Raw genomic sequence first — 19,198 nt, 5'->3', positions numbered from 1 at the left:
GCGCCAACGTCGGCGTGTGAGGGAGACCGCATCAGTACATTTCTATAGTGAGCATTGTGACGCAGCCTACGGCGTGACGCTGGACGCGCCCCTTGGCGTAAATAGGAGACCCAGGCCTTAGGTCGTTTGTCCACCGCACGCCGTCAACGTCACGTCACGAGAACGAGTTGACGTCGCCAAATTACCAGCGCAGCGGTACAACTTCATTTTCAACCGACTAGCGACTTCAAAAAAAGGAGGAGGTTCTCAATTTGTCGGGATTTTGTTTTAATTATTTACCGATTTCTCCGCCGTTTATGGACCGATTTTGAAAATTCTTTTTTTGATGTATTGGGTTAAGCTCCCAGGTGGTCCCATTTATTTCAGAATTTTAATTCAATCCCAAGTGTGGGTAAAGGGGTAAAAACAGGGTATGAATTTCTATTTCGGGCACCTATTAACCGATTCTTTTTATTGTTAGTAGGTAAGTTCGTGAATGATGATCTAGATAAGTGTGTGTAGGTGTGTGTTTTTTTACCTAAGTTAACATATTTATTTAAAAGTTTTACATCATCATCATGTAAAATATTTTCACGATAGTGGTAAGGAAGATTAAGGAAGAAGCAAGGCTGTAGGTTTCGATGACATTAGTGCCAATATGATAAACTGTGTTTTGGATATCATCTTGCCTCACATCACCAATCTGATGAACCTATCTCTCCTCTCCAGTTCCTTTCCCAGTTTGTGGAAGAATGCTTTCATCCTTCCCTTACCAAAAACACCCAATCCTACGTCCCTGTCCCAATTCCGCCCCATTTCTATCCTACCCTTCCTATCAAAAGTCCTGGAACGTCTGGTCTTTGAACAATTTTCCGCTTACCTCTCCAGTAACCAACTTCTAAATTCCTTTCAATCAGGATTTCGTCCAGGCCACAGCACAGTCACTGCTTTGATAAAAGTGACCGATGATGTTAGGTACAATATCGACAACCAGAAAGTTACAGTCCTTGCATTGCTGGATTTCAGCAATGCATTTAATTCGGTGGACTTCGATTTACTACTCGGTATTATACGATCTCTTAACGTATCTCCGGCAGTTACAAGCTGGTTCGAGTCTTATCTCAAGGGACGTCAGCAGTGCGTACGAACTGACACGGAGAGTTCTTCTTGGTGTCCAGTTCTAGCTGGCGTTCCTCAAGGCGGTGTCCTTTCTCCTCTACTTTTTTCCCTGTTTATCAACATTCTCGCTAGCAAACTTACCTCTCACTACCACCTATATGCAGACGATCTCCAGCTGTACACCGGTGTAACACCTGAAAGTTTCAACGCGGCAGTTACTGAGATAAATGACAACTTAGAGATCATCTCTAAGTGGGTAAAGTCATTCGGTCTGCTGCTCAACCCTTCTAAATCACAAGCCATCGTTCTTGGGAGTTCTCGCATGCTCAGCAAAATTGATTGGACAGCTGTTTCAAGGATCCAGTATGATCAGTCAGACATACCCTACGTATCGGCGGTGAAAAATCTCGGCGTGATCATGGACAGCACACTGTCTTGGATACCCCAAGTAGATGCTGTCAGCAAGAGAATGTTTGCCTCCTTTCACTCGTTGAAGCGCTTGCAGAACTTTCTCCCATTTAACACTAAAATTACGTTGGCACAGTCTTTACTGCTTCCTATTCTCGACTACGCTGACGTAAGCTATCTTGACCTCACTGAAGAGCTACTCAACAAACTCGAGCGTCTCCAAAACTTGTGCATCCGATTTATTTTCGGATTGCGCAAATACGATCACATTTCTGAGTATCGTGCTCAACTTCAGTGGCTCCCAATTCGCCTTCGCCGGAATACTCATACCCTCTGTATTCTATTTAATGTCCTGAATAACCCCTTGTCTCCCCAGTATCTCAAATGCAAGTTTTCATACTTGTGTACCCACTCTCAGGGTCGAGCGTTGAGGTCTATAGATAACAAGTTGTTAAGTGTACCTCAACATAACGCGGCCTCATACAGCGATTCCTTCGCTATGAAGGCCGTGTGTCTATGGAATTCACTTCCAGAGAGCGTGCGACAGTCACCATCGTTAGCAACCTTTAAGAAAAATTTGAAAGAACACTATTTTAATACCCTGGGTTGGCAGAAATAGTTAAGTATTATGTTTTCACAGTTGTCTGATTTATTTGTGTAGGTTTTTATAATATTTATGTAAGTAGTATTTATATATGTATATATGTATTATTATAATATGTAGGGACATGTATAAAATCATATATATACTATTGTACTATAGTTATGCATATTTTGTAGGTAGGTTTAAGTAAGATTAAGATATACTGATAGGCTAATTTGTTAATATTTTATTGTGCTATTAATTGATTGAAAGCGTTAATGTCCTCTTCTCCCAACCTAACAAGGGTTGGCTGGAAGAAATTGCTTTTTGGCAATAAGCCCGCCTTTGTACATTGTTAGTTTTCTTTAATGTTCTTCACCTTTTATTAATTGTAACTTTATAATGTACAATAAAGTGTTTATAAATAAGATTACTGTTGATATACCTATTTTTTTAATTTTGTTACAGTAAAAAACAAAAAATGTTAAGTTTCCGAACGTTACTGCGGTGAGGCATCAGCAAGCGTAGCATGCAACTACACAAGTTGCGCCCATGTTGCACCACATTAGCGGACTAAGCATGCAGCGTTGCAGACGATGCTACGCGGCGGGAGCAGCCAGCGTTGCGCGCCGCTCTCAAAATACAAGTGTACACTATTTACTTTTTGTTTGTACAATTTTTCGTTTTCTCTGCAGCATTTTTCTGTGATAGAAATTCCTAGTAGACAGCAGCACAATACACGTTTCAGAATTTCAATCTTTACCAACGTGCAATCTAAAAAATACTGACTAAGTAATTTATTCATCGTAAACGTAAACTTTATTAATCTTCAGTTTGTTAAAAATTCAGTGGTCTTTCAAAATTCATGAAGGCAAAGGGGAAATATATGGGACTTCCTTTATTTTCTGAAAAACGCCGACAGTTCCCTCGTGCCCTATGTTCATTGATTGAGGGATGCTCTTCTATCTCAATCGAGATTGCTCTTCCTAGTCAATTTGCTTTTCAGTCTGTTAACTATTCTGATAATATACATACCTACCTACTTTCTCATGTAGGTACTTATTGAAATTTGACCAGTGATTTAGTCAAAGCTTGTGAATGTATGAATGGAGGCAGCATTCTAACTAACTAGGTGGAAATATAAACCACAATTTGATTAAATTAAGGCTGTATATTGTTACTTCTTTAACTTATATTTTAACAATTTCTCTACAATTCCTCATTCTACCTACAACAACACCAACGCAATAAATACAGCACGAATTATCTTAAAATAACACGGATGATAAAACTTTCATTCGATTCATTCCCTTTTGTTTACTTTGCCTATTGAACTCAGAACTTAATTTCAACAAGGAAAATTATTAAAAGCGAACCACTAACTGAAAACCTTGAATTTACACGGACTCGCCGTCGCAATCGTTTGTATGAAAATTTAATTTATAGACGAAGTTTCTTGGACGAAGAAATTTATATTTTACTGTTTTCACTCAGCATCTGCGATGGCGAATGGCTTCTCTGCGTTAGTCTTCAGGTAGTAAATACCGTCTTTCCTGAAAAACATGAACAATTTCAGCTTTTCATATTATTTTAGTTCACCTCACTGACACGAGAAAGTCTGTTGAAATTATTAACGTAATGGTTTTGGCAATGGTTATTTGCATGTCTAATTGCCAGTGGGCCGGCCTTATTAGTCGACGAACCGATAACCGTAATTGGGAGGAGCACAGTGTGATGTATCTCAATGTAGTGTAGCTCCTTGAAAGAGGGCTATGACCTGCAGTTGATGTTCGAAAAGTACTCAATCACAGGCAATTCAAACAGTTCCTTGATGACATCGAAAGCGAATATTATAGAGATTTATTATATTATATACAGAAATAAGGTGGCTAAGTCGTGAATTGACACTGGAACGATTTCTTAATTTAATAAGTAGAAGAAATTTGAATTTTTCTCGCAAAAAAGCAAAGGGATTCCAGGAACTTAAAAATCCTGATCAATGCAGTAAAAAAATGACAAAATTCAAAACGACAAAGATTTACGCAACAACTTCAACGTAAAAAAATTGCTGAGCTTACCGCTGCATTGATAAAAATACATACAAAGAGTTGCGTATAAACTCTGCTCTGAAATTTGTAGGTGATATAGGTATATGTGAACATACCTTTTCAATACTAAATCGAAACCGCCTTGCAACGAATGTTTGGAAGCAGTTTTACATGTAAATTTCAGCCAAATAAATAAAAAAACGATTGTAAGCACTATTCAATGCCACGCTTCAAAATAAATAAATTCTTTTTCAATTTAAACATCATTATCAATTCTTTATTGTCTTTAATAAGCTATACTTCTGGCGGCCCGCCATCAGTTCATAATTTGTCCGAGTGGCCCCTAGTCTTGATAAGTCTGTGCATCCCTGCTGTAGACAATAGTTACCCGTAGTGTATGTCGAAGCCGCCCATGGGCAGGGTCTCGCCGGTGCCGCGGCACGAGCCCGTATAGTACAGCTCGTCGTAGCTAGAACACCGCACCGCCGTGAACTCCACGTCTGACGTTATGGACTCGGCGAAAAACATGTGCGCGCGGTTGTGGGCGCAGAGACCTGGTGGGAACAATGGAAGTTAGTGTTAGATGTCATACACTCGCGAGCTATGAAAAAGTTCTAGTAATATTATGGAACGGATATGGCAGGTGGAACTTTTTCATTGTTGTTTCGCGAGTATAATATAATGTGGTTCGATAGGTATACAGTAGGTGTATTTAGTAAACGTTTGAAAGCGTGTTTACAGATGAATACAACTTTTGACTGAAAATATATAATGTCAATGGCTTTTTTCGTTAATGCAAAGAAAAAAAAATGATAGAGATGAATGTATTTCTACCACTACATTAGACGATAAGGAAAAATCGCCGCGAGTACTAAACACAACTCTGGAAACAGCGTATAAAAAAAATTGTGATGATTGGATAACTTGTTGGCATATGTGTATCGATTCTAAAAGAGCATACTTTGAAAGTAATAAAATAAATTTGGATGAATAACAAACATTTTGTGTTTTATTGGTCCAGTCCCGATACTTTTTACACAGAGTAGTACACTGATTCTACGATTAAAATATGACGTCATGTTATATCCGTACCTTAACTAGGTACCCTGCATAGAGACACTAAACCCTGTCGTGCCTAAGCGTCCCTGTGGTTCAAATATCACGTTCAGTTCATTTCCAAGGATTTAAGCAGAATCATCTCTTTGTAGTACATAGGTAAAATATGTCATAAAGGATCTACAGCATGTTCTTCACATTACATAACTGGAAATTATAATTAAAAAATAGCATACCTTCCAACTTTTACTCGTATAAAAGAAGTTTATGTTAAGCCGAATTTTATTTGCTTTCATACAATTCCTCGGTACGAAAAAACATCGTTTTATGACAGAAAAATTATATACCTTCGAGTTATCTTTTACAGTGTCCTCGTAAAGCCAACCATCATTTGTCCATTATCTTTATCGCTACTTGAAATGTTACTTCTACTCAGGTATAGTATCGAACGACAGCAGTATTTCTTCTTCTTATTACTTACTCTCACTATAGTGCCATAATCATAACCTTTTGTAACTCTCCTTGAAGACAGATATATAGCGATACTATCAATATGCCAGTACTTAAACCTAACAAAGTATAGCACTGCCATAACCGTATCTAGATAAATAATGTCAGATTAAAGCAACGTCTTGTTAATATTCGCTCCCATGCGGTCGCGGTTCCTCAACCTCACTGCCTGATATCATTATTTCATTAAACCTGAATAAGACATGACTACTTCAAATTGTCTATGTGGTATGTATTATGATCATGCCTTATATTTATATTTATATTTATTTAGATAACATGCTTATCTAAGAATCTTTGACTTTCTTACCCCGATAGTCGATCCCACAGCCCGGCTGCCTAGTCCCACCATTGGGGTAGAAGTCTATATGGCCGAGAGGAGACGCGAAGCCCAGGTAGCCGCCGCAGGTGTGAATGACCTCCACGTGGCGGCCGTCGTGTTTGTCCAAACGAGCGTCCTTGTTGCCCAGCGTGAACAGAGGCAGCGCTGGGTCCAGACCTGGAGACAGACAATGGGATATTAAGGTAAGCGACGCGACGGGTGGGCCTTACATTTAGAAACATAGTATGATAGGTCTGTACTTATACAAGGTGTTTCGTGTTAGCTATTATTGTTAAAATTACTATTTTGTTTATAGTTTATGTTAAAATTAAGAATATCTTACTTAACCAATATGGAATATTTTAACTATAATCGAGTATTATAACTATTATTTTGTAACTGATATTGATATCGATACTTTTTGTATTTTATTCGAACGGCCACACTGAACTGTCAGTTATTTTTTTTTTAACGAGTAGTGGAAGAGCGATATCAGTATCGGATTTTCATTCTGGCTGTAACCGTTAAGCAGACAACACAACTGTGAAAATAAAGGAACGTGAAGTGAATTTGGATGTTTTACTTTGAGCTTCTTTCAAATTCAGAAGTGGAACAGCAACGCCCAGGTATGTACCTACCTCTATGTTAAGGTTAATTATACGAAATGATAGTGGTTTTAACGGCACATAATCAGAGATACAAATAATTGTAGGTAACATACCTACAATTTTATTTTATTTTTCTACGGGAGTCATTTTTGTTTCTTTGAGGAAGAAAAAGTTCGTTACACGTCAGAATTCTTTATTCAATGTGCAGTTTTAAATAATTACCTATATTTGTTCAGTTGAAGTGATATTTCTAAAATGTTATGACGTTTTAAATCTGTAAATATCTCGGCAATCCTAAGGTGTTTTGGGGAGTTGTTTAGGGGAAATTGTTTTAAGTATGTTTTTATATGAGGGCAGAGGTATATTTTTGTAAAAAAATAAAATTTTGTTAGTTAAATTAGTGTAATAACTAAACTGTATAAATAAACTTAGATCAGTGATAAGCGATATTTCCTGTCACTCTTTTATTCAGTCTACAAATGTTTTGTCGTGTTTACAATAATCACTGGTTTGCAAAAATCACTAGTTTGTTGTATATCTCAAAACTGGTTAATCGGTTACATGCCCGTAGCCAGTTATTGTAAATAGTGACGTGAAATAACACCCATACCTAGTGACGATCGAGGTTATTTTATTACCGTGACACGTGTGTGCCTACACAATTTTAATTGTAATTATTAGCACATGGTTTCAGTCTCCGGTAACGTTCCTTGTACCTCCGAATGAAAATTAAAGGTACTATAATAATATCGAGGATTATAATAATAAATGTTTTTATTTTATGCCGATAGCCAGGACATGCCGATATTTTCAGGTTATAATGGTTTATCTCTTTCAAATGACGTTGGGTAACAGTTGCTTTATTGTTCTTGAGTGCTTTAAATGATTTTACTAGAATAAATACCACACATAATATAAAGTAATAACCTAGAATTGCTTATATTCCTACAGCTACTTGATTTATAATTAGCACATGTTAATACCTATTGCCTCTTCATGTTAACCATTTATTTTATTTATTTATTTTCTACCCTTTCATATTTATGCGATTTCAAAAAGTATTTTAGTTTTACCTTTCAGTCGTTACATGGGTGACTAATGAATGTTAAAACGAAGAATAGTAATCGTTCGTTTATATTTTCAGTTGAGAATGGCGAGTGAAAATGGTGGATTTCAGCAGCTGCTGGACGCCTACGCCGAGGAAGCCCAACCACCGCATCGATCGTCCGAAGACATCGGACGCCGAGGCCGCAGCAGAGAGCGTTCTTCACGTCGCCGGTCCAGGAGGAGAGAGCGCACCCCGCATGGATTTCGTCGACGGGAGCTGCACACTCCAGAACGATCGCAGGTCAGAACGAACTGTAGTAACCGGGCATCACGAAGTCGCTCCCCAATCTCGCGTCGTGAAGATATGAGCCTAGGACGTAGTCGTTTCAGACGCGATTTGTCTCCTACGCGTGTTAGTGGCACCAAAAGAGAGAGTAGACCGAGGAGTAGGGAGAGGGTAGAAGCTCGTCGATCCCGGCGTAACTCGTATAGATCTCGTAGCCGAAGATCAAGGTCTAGATCTACTGATAGGCACAGTACTAGAGACTTAATGTCACAGTTGTCAAAATTGTTTAATAAATCTAGTAGTAAGGAAAGTTTTTCGAACACTAACGTTGTACCTGAATTCGATCCTTCGTTAAAAAATCAAAGTATAGACAATTGGTTGACGAAGGTGAACGAATGTGCGGTTTTGTATGGATGGAGTGAAAGGCAAGTTATACATTATGCAATTCCTAAACTAGTGGGGGTAGCAAAAAAATGGTACGAGGGTTTGTCAACAGTTTTATTTACATGGCCTGAGTGGCAGACCAAACTTATATCCGCTTTTCCCTCACAAGAAAATTATGGACAGATGCTGTCAGATATGTTGGCTAAGAGAGCTAAGTTTGGTGAGTCACTTGAAGATTACTTCTATGAGAAAGTCGCTTTACTAAATCGATGCGGGATTTCGGGAAAACACGCAGTGGAGTGTATACTCCACGGTATAGATGATAGATCCGTTAGACTAGGGGCTGAAGCGGTGCAGTTTAGTGACCCTGACAAATTACTAGCTTATTTGCGAAATGTCAAATCTGGTAATAGGAATAATACCATTACGTCAGTAGGCAATAAGAAATACTATCGTGATTCTAAAATGACGTTAAATAAATCATTTGGTAACAATAGTATCAGGTGTTACAATTGTAAGCAAGAAGGGCATCCATTGTCCAAATGTCCAAAGCCCGTAAAAAAGTGTAATAATTGTTCGATGATGGGACATTTGGAGTCTGAATGTTACCGGCCACGAAAAAAAGAAGGTGTTTCAGAGGAAAGTAAGGAAAAGGCCATATTGCTTGTTAAACGGTTAACAAATGAGCCGCAGAATGATTACGTGCAAAAGGTACTTGTGAACGGAATAGAAAGATGTTGTTTAATAGATATGGGAAGCGAATTAACATTAATAAGAAAATCCGATGCAAAGGACATTTTCGGAGGATGGGATTCTTCAGTGGTTTATCCCATGGCTGGTTTTGGTGGAAGTTTAGTAAATTCAATTGGCTCCAATTATGCTGAGCTGTCTATACAAGGAGTAGTTGCTAATGTACTGTGTGTAGTTGTGGATGACCATCTTCTAAAGTATCCTTTGCTTGTAGGACAAACGTACACTGATCAGTCTCATGTTGAGATAGTGAGAAATTACCAAGGATTGAAAGTAACGAGCCGCTATGAAATGGTTATGAATGACACGCGCTTTTTGGAGCTTAAGGTAGCGAAAGATATTTTGCTGGCAGTAACAGGACCTAACTTTGTTGATATCACATGCAGTTCTGATTTTAGTGGTAGTATTTATATAAAGGGCAGTCACAGATCACAACCATCTAAAGAGTATCAGGTACAAGAAGGAGTATATCAAATTAAAAAAGGCTTAGGTTTAATTTGTATCACGCCGTTGGGTCTTGCACCAATACAGTTTAAAAAAGGTGAATTAATTGCCCGAGCAGAAATTGTCTTGGAGTCTCTTGGCGTTTGTGAGATTAACAGAATAGTAAATACATCTTCTTTAGAGCCATTTACTTCGGATCAATTAAACATAGGGAGCGCTTCTAAGGAACAAAAGAGTAAACTTCTTGATCTGGTAAATAAATATAGGGACTGTTTTGCAACCTCGCTTGGTGAATTAGGATGTACAAGTATTGAGAAAATGAGCATTGACCTTAGTGACGACCAGCCAGTTGTCTACAGGCCGTACAGGTTGTCGCAAAAGGAACGAGAAGAAGTTCAAAGTATGGTCGATGAATTAAGTAGCAACGGGATAGTTCGCGAGTCAAATTCACCTTTTGCGAGCCCAATTATTTTGGTTAGGAAAAAGACAGGGGATAAACGGCTGTGTGTCGATTACAGAGCATTAAATCGAAAAACAATAAAACAACATTATCCCCTGCCTTGTATGGAGGATCAGATGAATAGATTGTCTGGCTGTAGTTATTATAGCACATTAGACCTAGCAAGTGGGTACTATCAGGTTGAGTTACATGAAGACTCCAAACCAAAGACTGCGTTTGTCACGCCTGATGGCCAATGGGAATTCAATAGAATGCCCTTTGGCCTATCGAACGCTCCAGCAGTGTTCCAACGGACAATAAATAAGGCATTAGGTACATTGAGATTTAGTACAGCCGTGGCTTACATGGATGATGTCTTGGTTCCCTCAAAGACAGTGGAGGAGGGATTGGATAGGCTTGAAATGATATTTAAAAGGTTAAGGGAATTTAGGCTTACGCTTAAACCGAGCAAATGTTATTTCTTTCAAACGTCTGTTGACTTTTTAGGGTTTGAGATTTGTTCTGCAGGCATAAGACCTGGTGAAAAAAAAAATTCAAGCTGTTCAATCTTTTCCAAAACCAAATAGCGTTCATAATGTAAGACAGTTTCTAGGATTGGCAAGCTTTTTCAGGAAGTTTATAAAGGGGTTTGCAGAAATTGCCAAACCTTTAACGGGTTTACTGAAGAAGAATTGTCCGTGGAGTTGGGGAACACATCAGCAAAAAGCTTTTGACGAGCTCAAGCAAAAGCTTATTACTAGACCAGTATTGGCTTTGTATAATCCAAATCTTGAATCGGAATTACACACAGACGCAAGTAAATTGGGAGTGGGGGGTATACTTTTTCAAAAACAGGAATCGGGTGAATTAAAACCAGTAGCCTACTTTAGTCGTCAGACTTCACCAGTTGAGCAACATTTCTCGTCGTATGAATTAGAAACACTAGCCGTAGTGTCTTCATTAATTAAATTTAGGTCCTATTTACTTGGAATGCCCTTTACCATAGTCACAGACTGTAATTCTTTACGAGCTACGTTTACTAAACGTGATATGATTCCGAGAGTTGCACGCTGGTGGAGCCTGATACAAGAGTTCGATTGTAATATAAAATATAACTCTGGTAAATTAATGTGTCACGTAGATGCATTGAGTAGGAATCCACTTGTTGAAGAAAACGTAACTGAAATAGAAATTCCGACGGTATTAAATATAACTAATGATTGGTTAAAAACAGTTCAGTCTGCAGATAGTGAAGTTAATAGGATCAAAACTATATTACAGGATACAAGTAGTAAAAGCATTGTTGATATTCAAGAGAATTATTGCATTAAGAATAATAACGTTTATAGGAAGACGGAAAATGGACCAAGGTGGGTGGTGCCGAAGGGTGTGCGATGGCAGATTTTGAAAGCTTGTCGTGATGACATTGGTCACTTTTCGGTTGATAAAACTTTGGATAAAATTAAAGAAATATATTGGTTCCCGAAAATGAAGAAATTTGTTAAAAAATATGTACAGTCATGTCTGGAATGTGCGCACAGTAAAACTCCATCAGGGAAAAAGTCTGGTTTCCTACACCCTATCCCTAAAATTACTACACCATTTCACACCCTCCACGCTGACCACCTGGGTCCTTTTAATGAAAGTAAAAGGAAGAACAAGTATTTATTGGTCATTATAGATTCTTTTAGTAAATTCATCGTATTAAAAGCAGTCAAAAAAGCTCTTACGACCATTCGAATTTTTAAAGAATATTTTGCAACTTTCGGGCGCCCGGTCAGGTTGATTACAGATAGATATTCTTCGTTTACAGGAAAGAGATTAAAAGAATTTCTAGAGGGTATAGGTGTTAAGCACATAATGAACGCGGTTGCCACTCCACGAGCCAATGGGCAAGTGGAGAGGTATAACCGAACTATCCTTGATGCATTGACAGCCATGAACCATGGCCAAGAAGAGCGAATCTGGGACGAAAAGGTGCTTGACGTGCAATGGGGTTTAAATAACACCATAAACAAAGGTATCGGTCGCACTCCTGCTGAAGTATTATTCGGTTTACGGTTAACGAGTATGACAGAAGGAAAAATTAAGGCAGGCATTGAAATTAGTAGCGAAAACAGTAATGAAAGTTTAGAAGAAATTCGAAAAACTGTTAGTGAACATATAGAACGCAATCAAAGCGAACAAAAAAATAGGTTTGACAAAAGTAGGTGCGAAGCACGTAAGTTTCAGTTGGGCGATTTGGTTCGCGTCGAGAGGTCACTTTTATGTCCTGGGAAGAGTAGGAAATTGATCTCAAAATGTTTGGGACCCTATAAAATCATTAAAGTTTTAAGTAATGATAGGTATATGGTCGAAGACACAGCAATCACTAGAAATAAAGGAAAAGCTGTATATAGAGGAGTGCATCCAGTTGATAAAGTTCATCCTTGGTTAAATTTTAAAAGGTCGGATGAAAGCGAGGAAAGCGAAAGTGAAAGTGTCAGTGATGATAGCGGAAGCGATATTGAAATTACCAATAAAATTGTAGACAGTACTGATAGTATGGGACAGAATAGAGAGGAAAAGGATGAAGATGAGTGTGTAGAAGACATATGAGTAGGAGTTGTTAAGTGAAGGATCGAATAAAAAAAAAATAACATATTTGTTTAGTAATATGGATTAATGTATGTGATTTGTTTGTAAACTAATTAAGGTTGTGCTTAGAAGTAGCAATAATAGGGAACATGCAAGTGGTTCAAATAAGGGTCAAATATTATTTATAATAAACTTTGTTATTTCATAACAACGACTCCATCAATATTTTTGATTATAATTTATTTTTGAGCAAGTAAATGAAGTTGAAAAGTACAAAAAAACTTCGGTAAATTCTAACTTCAGAGAAACGTCGCCCATTTTCTTAGGGCGGATGTGACGTCAAAATTCTTTATATATCAATCTCAGAATAATAACTTCTTTGCGTTTACGGCAGAAGTTAAATAAATGTCAAGTGTAAACAAAGAAATGTTAATGTCACCGAGTGTTTGTGATGCTCGTTGTGATCAGATACGATGGATCACATAAAAATTCTTCCAATAGATCCTAGCCTCCTATAACCTCTCCACTTCTTGTTTGATATGCTTGTTTGTTTGCAAAGTTTAGGACTTTTTATATTTTTTGTTGGTAGTGTATGGGCTGCCACTAGTTGTTCTATTGTAATGAGGCGTAAACAGCCATTCGCTAGTCAACGAGCCACTCAAATATGCTCCATATTGCAACACAATAAAATTAAATTTGTATTGTAAGTATTATGACATGAACATGACACAAGTTGCTCTTTCTACTTTTAGGTTATAATGGCAGTCGTTAGTATATTTCAAAAGTTGTTATTTTTTCTAAATTAAGTTATGGAAGAATTCTCGTAATCAGAAGAACTGGACACATTAAATTTATTACGCAGTATGAACGAGTAAACTGTGGCCAGCTGCGGAAAAGGACAGCAAAGACTATTGAAAAGTCGAGAGCCACATTTAAAATGGAAATGGAGCCGATGGAAAACCACAACCATCCTGTAAATAGAGATATATGATAGAGTGTGTTATGATTACACTGATTAGTAATAGTAGTTTTTATTAAAAAAAAAAGACAATATGTATGTTATACGTTGTTATTTTTGTAGAATTAAATTTGGGGATAATCATGTAGCATGTGAAAGAAAACATCGTGAGGAAACCTCAATATTTAGATTAAGCACATTTAGATATGTGAACCCACCAATCCGCAGTGGACCAGCGTGGTGGGAAATGGTCCAAGCTTAGGAAGGGAGTTTAGACCTTTGAGATATGCACAATGGTTCCATTCAAGAGAGCCAGGTGCAGGTTCTTACACCCCCATAGATAATAGAATAGAATGACCCACTAACCCTAGTCTCTCTTACTGAGAACCAAAGTTACAGTAAGTACTTACATACAATACAAATATTACTTTAAATTCATATTGCCATAATTGCGTAATATTGTGTACAAAGGTCCTCTGGTTTGCGCGCTCCCATTTCAAAAGAGCTACTAGTAGTATTACCATTACAAAACAGCCACTGATCACACTTTATACACTTCCTTTTTCGTTTGTTACCATGACAACATGGATTTGTTGAAAATACAAAAGTACTCTGTGATTAGTTGATTAGGTAAAAAATCTATGCCGAGTGACGGGACTCATTATTCTGAGCCGTGAAGTTAAAAGATTATGACGTCACACCAGCCCGCCATCCTGACGGGAATTTCAAAGTGGTCGTGATGGTTGTAATTTTTTAACTTTCTTTAAAATACCTTAAATTACTTATTTTGGCGTTGAATTTTTTTTTACTATAATAAAGTGATGTAAAACTATCCAATGAAAGTATAAAAAAAAATTATGCATATTCCCTATTGCTAAAGTAACGATGTAGATCTTGTTGGATGATTTTGTGCCGTGTTGAAAACATCGCACCTCTGGCCACGCCTTAATGTTAAGATAATATGAGAAATGTTGTGCTACACAATTGTTATACAATAGTATTGGCTTGTTTCAATGGTATGATGAGGACTATTGGTTGTTTATGTAGTAAAGTTGATAGTTTGTTTTCATGACAGGATAATGGTCATGTTACCTATAATTTTTTGTAGCTGGATAATAATTGGATAATTAAGCAACTGAATCATTATGATGATTAATTTCTGTGACAGGATAATTGGTCACTGAAAAGTTTAATGGGAGTAATGGCAGGATAATGGCCTCTGGTTGATTTTGTTTTCAGTGACAGGATAAAGGTCACTGAAATAAAGTATCAGTAACTTTCGATGGCAGGATAATGGTCATCAAAAATATGGTTAGATCAATGGCAGGATAATGGCCATTGGTTAATTTTGTTTTTAGTGACAGGATAAAGGTCACGCAAATAAAGTTTTAGTTATTTTTGATGGCAGGATAATGGTCATCGAAAATATGGTTAGTTCAATGGCAGGATAATGGCTGTTGAGTAGTTATTTAAATTTTATTGTATAGTATGAAACTAATGATTATATAATTTTCATATTTTGTGTTCAGCTACCTACTTATTGCAGATTATTAATTTGTTTACTTAAACATTCACGAGGACGTGACTATGAAGTCAGGATGGACGAATCTGTTAGCTATTATTGTTAAAATTACTATTTTGTTTTAAGTTTATGTTAAAACTAGAGGTTGCGTTGTGGCGCGGGCTGCAAGCAGCCGCGCGGGGCTTTGATGCTTTTGGTTCGGTTTCAGCAGGGTATTGACTTGAACATATCGTAGCAAATCTTTCTTGCGTTTTGTTACGCCTTAAAAACTGTTTTCACTATGAATGTCTTTATTAAAGGGGTACTGATGATTTTATTTTAGGTGGGATTAGTTTTCAGTATGAATTTCGGTTTCAGCAGGGTATTGACTTGACCATACCATAGCAAATCCTTCTTGCGTTTCGTTATGCCATCAAAGCTGTTTTCACTATGAATTTCTTTATTAAAGGGGGTACTGATGATTTTGTTTTAGGTGGAATACAGTTTACAATATGAAATTCGGTTTCAGAAGGGTATTAACTTAAACATACCGTAGCAAATTTTTCTTGCATTTTGTTAGGCCTTAAAAAAGGTTTTCACTATGAATTTCTTTATTAAAGGAGTACTGATGATTTTGTTTCAGGTGGGATAGCAGTTTTCAGTATGAATTTTGGTTTCAGCAGGGTATTGACTTGAACAAACCGTAGCAAATCTTTCTTGCGTTTTGTTATGACTTAAAAACAGTTAACTATGATTTTCATTATAATATGGGTACCTATTGATGATTTTGTTTTAGGTGGGATACTGTTTTCGGTATGAATTTTGGTGAGATACGGTTATTCACTTGACTATAACGTATCGAATATTTTATGGGGTTTAGTTTTCCCTTGAAATCTAATTTCACTATGAAATTTCGTAACAGATGGGTATTGACTTTGCCATAATACACTCACGGGCAATGAAAAAGTTCCACTGAGAACAGCTAAACGGAAAAATCTAGCTAAATGCCGTATTCTGCAACATTGACGTACATTTAACAGAGCGTCAGGATATTACTTGCTAAAAACGGTAATAATTTGTTCCAATTTTTAATTAAATCTTTGTAAAAATTGGGGTCGTATGGTGTCGGCATTTTGTGAGTGGAACATTTTCATTGCCCGGGAGTGTACAACGGATATTTCTTGAATTTAAGAAGAAATTTTTAAGAAATAAGAAATTTATTGGGTAACAGACTTCAGTAAGTAAAAATAATAATCATCTAGATTCACAATGACATATTTTGTTAAATATATTTAAGTTATTATTATGGTTCACGTCGAAAATCACACTAGGTGGACCCTGTATTATGATTTCCGACGCTCCCCCCTCAGAAAAGTTCGCTAGTTAACAAATCATTTAAATCAATAAAAAACAAAAGAAAACAATAGACTCGTAAATACCTGTACGATAGAAGTTAGGTATACTTATATATCGACGGTGGAAAGGCAAAATGTATTATCCGCCACTTTTGGCGAATATGAGTTATATATACCGTTGGAATCGCCTGATTTTTCTCTTTCGAATGGTGCGGGTCTCGTTTCGATCTGAGCACTTTTTGGCGCTTAAGACAACGGTGATTTTGGAAATCTTAATACTTTTTTCTTGTATTAAGAGCCACTTTTTTAGTCATTTGTATGTTCAAACATACTTGATCAAAACTAAAGTTATATAAAACATTGTACCCTCACTAAAACAGTAAAACATTGTGACTTAATTCATTTTGAACTAATGTGAATTTGTATCATTAGTTACTTAAGCGACCTACCTTATTGCGTAATTGATATAAAACAAAATGCCTTCTGGTCAAAAATAACATAAAATCACTTAATACATTTTACAATTTTGTAATTTGAAGCCATACTGGCACTTAAACCATTTTACCAGTCAGCCTTACTCGCGGCGTTTGGCGGTTAATACAACTTTACCTAAATCTGTTTAGTGGTACAATTGGCACTTAAGCAGCTTTTTGCGATTTATAGATAATTGATATAAGTGATATAAAACAATTCAAAAGAATCGCAATGAAGCGGTCTATGGTGTTTAAGCTGTTATATCCAGAAGGATATTGTCTGAAAACGCCAATAATATAAATAGGACCGGTTGGAAAGGTGTCGCTTCAGCACCCCGCCGGGACGTTCATTGGGAGAGGACGTGCGTCTATGCGACAGTTGGCGCCGCGTGCGCAGCGTAATTACGTAGGTACAAACTCAGATTCGTTCGCCAGTATAAAACTGTAAATATTATTTGATTATATCACCGATAACTACATTAAATTATGATATCTATTATATTACTCTTTACACAGGTTCTAAATAATAGTGTTGCTATAATTAATATTTATTGAGTTATAAATATGCACTTGGATCCTTTCGCCTAAATTGCTGTTTCTATGCAAGTAGGGAATTTTAACGTTTCTCTAAAAGGATCCAACCAAATATTTATTTTTTATAAAATATTTTTTCTATGACAATATGGTTCTTAATGTAAAATATTTGTATTGTATTAACATGACATTACTTTTTATACAAAATAATAATTATATATCATAAATAAACTTATTCATAAATAATTTATATCGAAATCTAGTCAGAAACAGGATTTCTTATCTATATAAAAATCTAACCGAAAATGTGTTCCCAAGCGCAAATCTCTGGATCAACTTAACCGATTTTGATAATTGTTAGGTAACTATACGAAATAGAAGACCAGTGACCACGAGTACCACGACCTGTTTGTATCCCATAATTTTCAGAATAAAGTATTTCAACGAAAAGCAAACCTTATAGGAAAAAGTTGGACATGAATTAAATTAACTTTTCTCTAACTTCACTTCATCATCCTCCATCGCTGAAGAGTGCAATATCTGGTATATTCCATCTATCCTGCTTTTTATGCCACCGTAGGAAATCCATCGTTCCCTGGTACTTTGCCACTCTTCAGCGATCGTATGGTCCGTATCAATTCGTCTTATTACCGAATAAGACGAATTGATTAAGGTTGGATATTTAAATTTCTGTCAAGATGCAGGATAGTCATAAATCTCATCACGAACCATTACGTCCCCACTCCTGGGGCACGGGTCTCCTTCCAATGAAGGAATGGTTTAGGCCTAGTCTACCACGTTGGCCTAGCGCGGGTTATTGGGCCCCAACACAAGCAATCTTGTGCTGAGAGAGTTTTCGGGTAAGTGGGCTACCCAACTGTCAGACGTTTTCAAGCCACCCGAAGGCCTCTGACTAGCCTGTAAGACCTGCCGATTTTATTAATCATAATGATTACGATTATGCATCAAGATACAAGATGCTCCTGGTATATTTGCATCTGCATCCAACTCCCCAGGTGGTGGTTAGGATCATTAAAAACTTCGGCAATGTGGCCATACCATCTTGAAAGTCAATCTTTCATAGTAACAAGGAGATATCCTGGGTTTTGTTGCAATGTTCTTCAAGATGCTTTGTATAGATCCTTCATGTTTCCTATGGCAGCCGATGAGACCATCGCTGGATATAGGGTTACCCCTAGCAGCGTTGCGTGTTTTGAAACTATACAAGGCCAGAACGCAGAGGTTGGGACTGCTCGTGTATATTTTCAAATTAAAATGGTGCCATGATTTACTTGAAAGTATACAAGGCCATTACGCACTAATCGCGTATATTTTCAAGTAAGTTGGGCCAAAATTGTGGCTTGAAAATATACTGCAGCAGTTACCACTGCGTACTAATCGTGTATATTTTCAAGCGCCAAGCGGCAATGCGAGCACTTGAAACTATACGTGATTAGTTACCAGGTAGCCCTTTTGAATTGTTGCTCTCTCTTTCTTTCATGCGAAATAGTAATAAGTCAATTGCTTTCTAAACATTGTATCATCATTCCGCACTTGCCATTAATTTCGTAACGTGTTTTTTGTTTACACCGTAAGTTAAAAAGTAAATTGATATTAAACTGTAGAACTGTTGTTAATAGTAAAAATTATCTCATAAGAGGGTGTAGAACTATTCATAAAAGACAATTACGGTGAATTCAAAACTTGATGAAAAATATGTCTATAATAGGTCTATAGGGTAATACCTACAACACTCACGAGCAATGAATAAGTCCAAGTAGCAAAAAGTCAACACCAAATGACCCAAATTTTTTTAA

The 19,198-nt window shown here is 37.0% G+C and overlaps 1 protein-coding gene across 2 annotated transcripts in view; it reads right to left on the bottom strand.

The window, feature by feature from the left end:
* Window positions 1-3,569: 3,569 nt before the first annotated feature.
* Window positions 3,570-19,198, bottom strand: part of LOC119692406 (pancreatic triacylglycerol lipase) — a 47,334-nt gene continuing 31,705 nt past the window's right edge. For both annotated transcript variants that reach the window (XM_038113003.2, XM_038113004.2), the window contains exons 5-7: window positions 6,014-6,202; window positions 4,526-4,691; window positions 3,570-3,642 (exon numbers count right to left, since the gene is read on the bottom strand). In XM_038113003.2, coding sequence (XP_037968931.2) covers window positions 3,576-3,642; window positions 4,526-4,691; window positions 6,014-6,202 — 422 coding nt within the window. In that variant the 3' untranslated portion in view covers window positions 3,570-3,575. The remainder of the gene's footprint in view (window positions 3,643-4,525; window positions 4,692-6,013; window positions 6,203-19,198) is intronic.

This window comes from Plutella xylostella, chromosome 5 (genome assembly GCF_932276165.1).
Source record: "Plutella xylostella chromosome 5, ilPluXylo3.1, whole genome shotgun sequence".
In the NCBI taxonomy this organism is placed as follows: Eukaryota; Metazoa; Arthropoda; class Insecta; order Lepidoptera; family Plutellidae; genus Plutella; species Plutella xylostella.
Note: the sequence above shows the minus strand (reverse complement) of the source record. Positions and strands in the feature narration are given on the sequence as shown.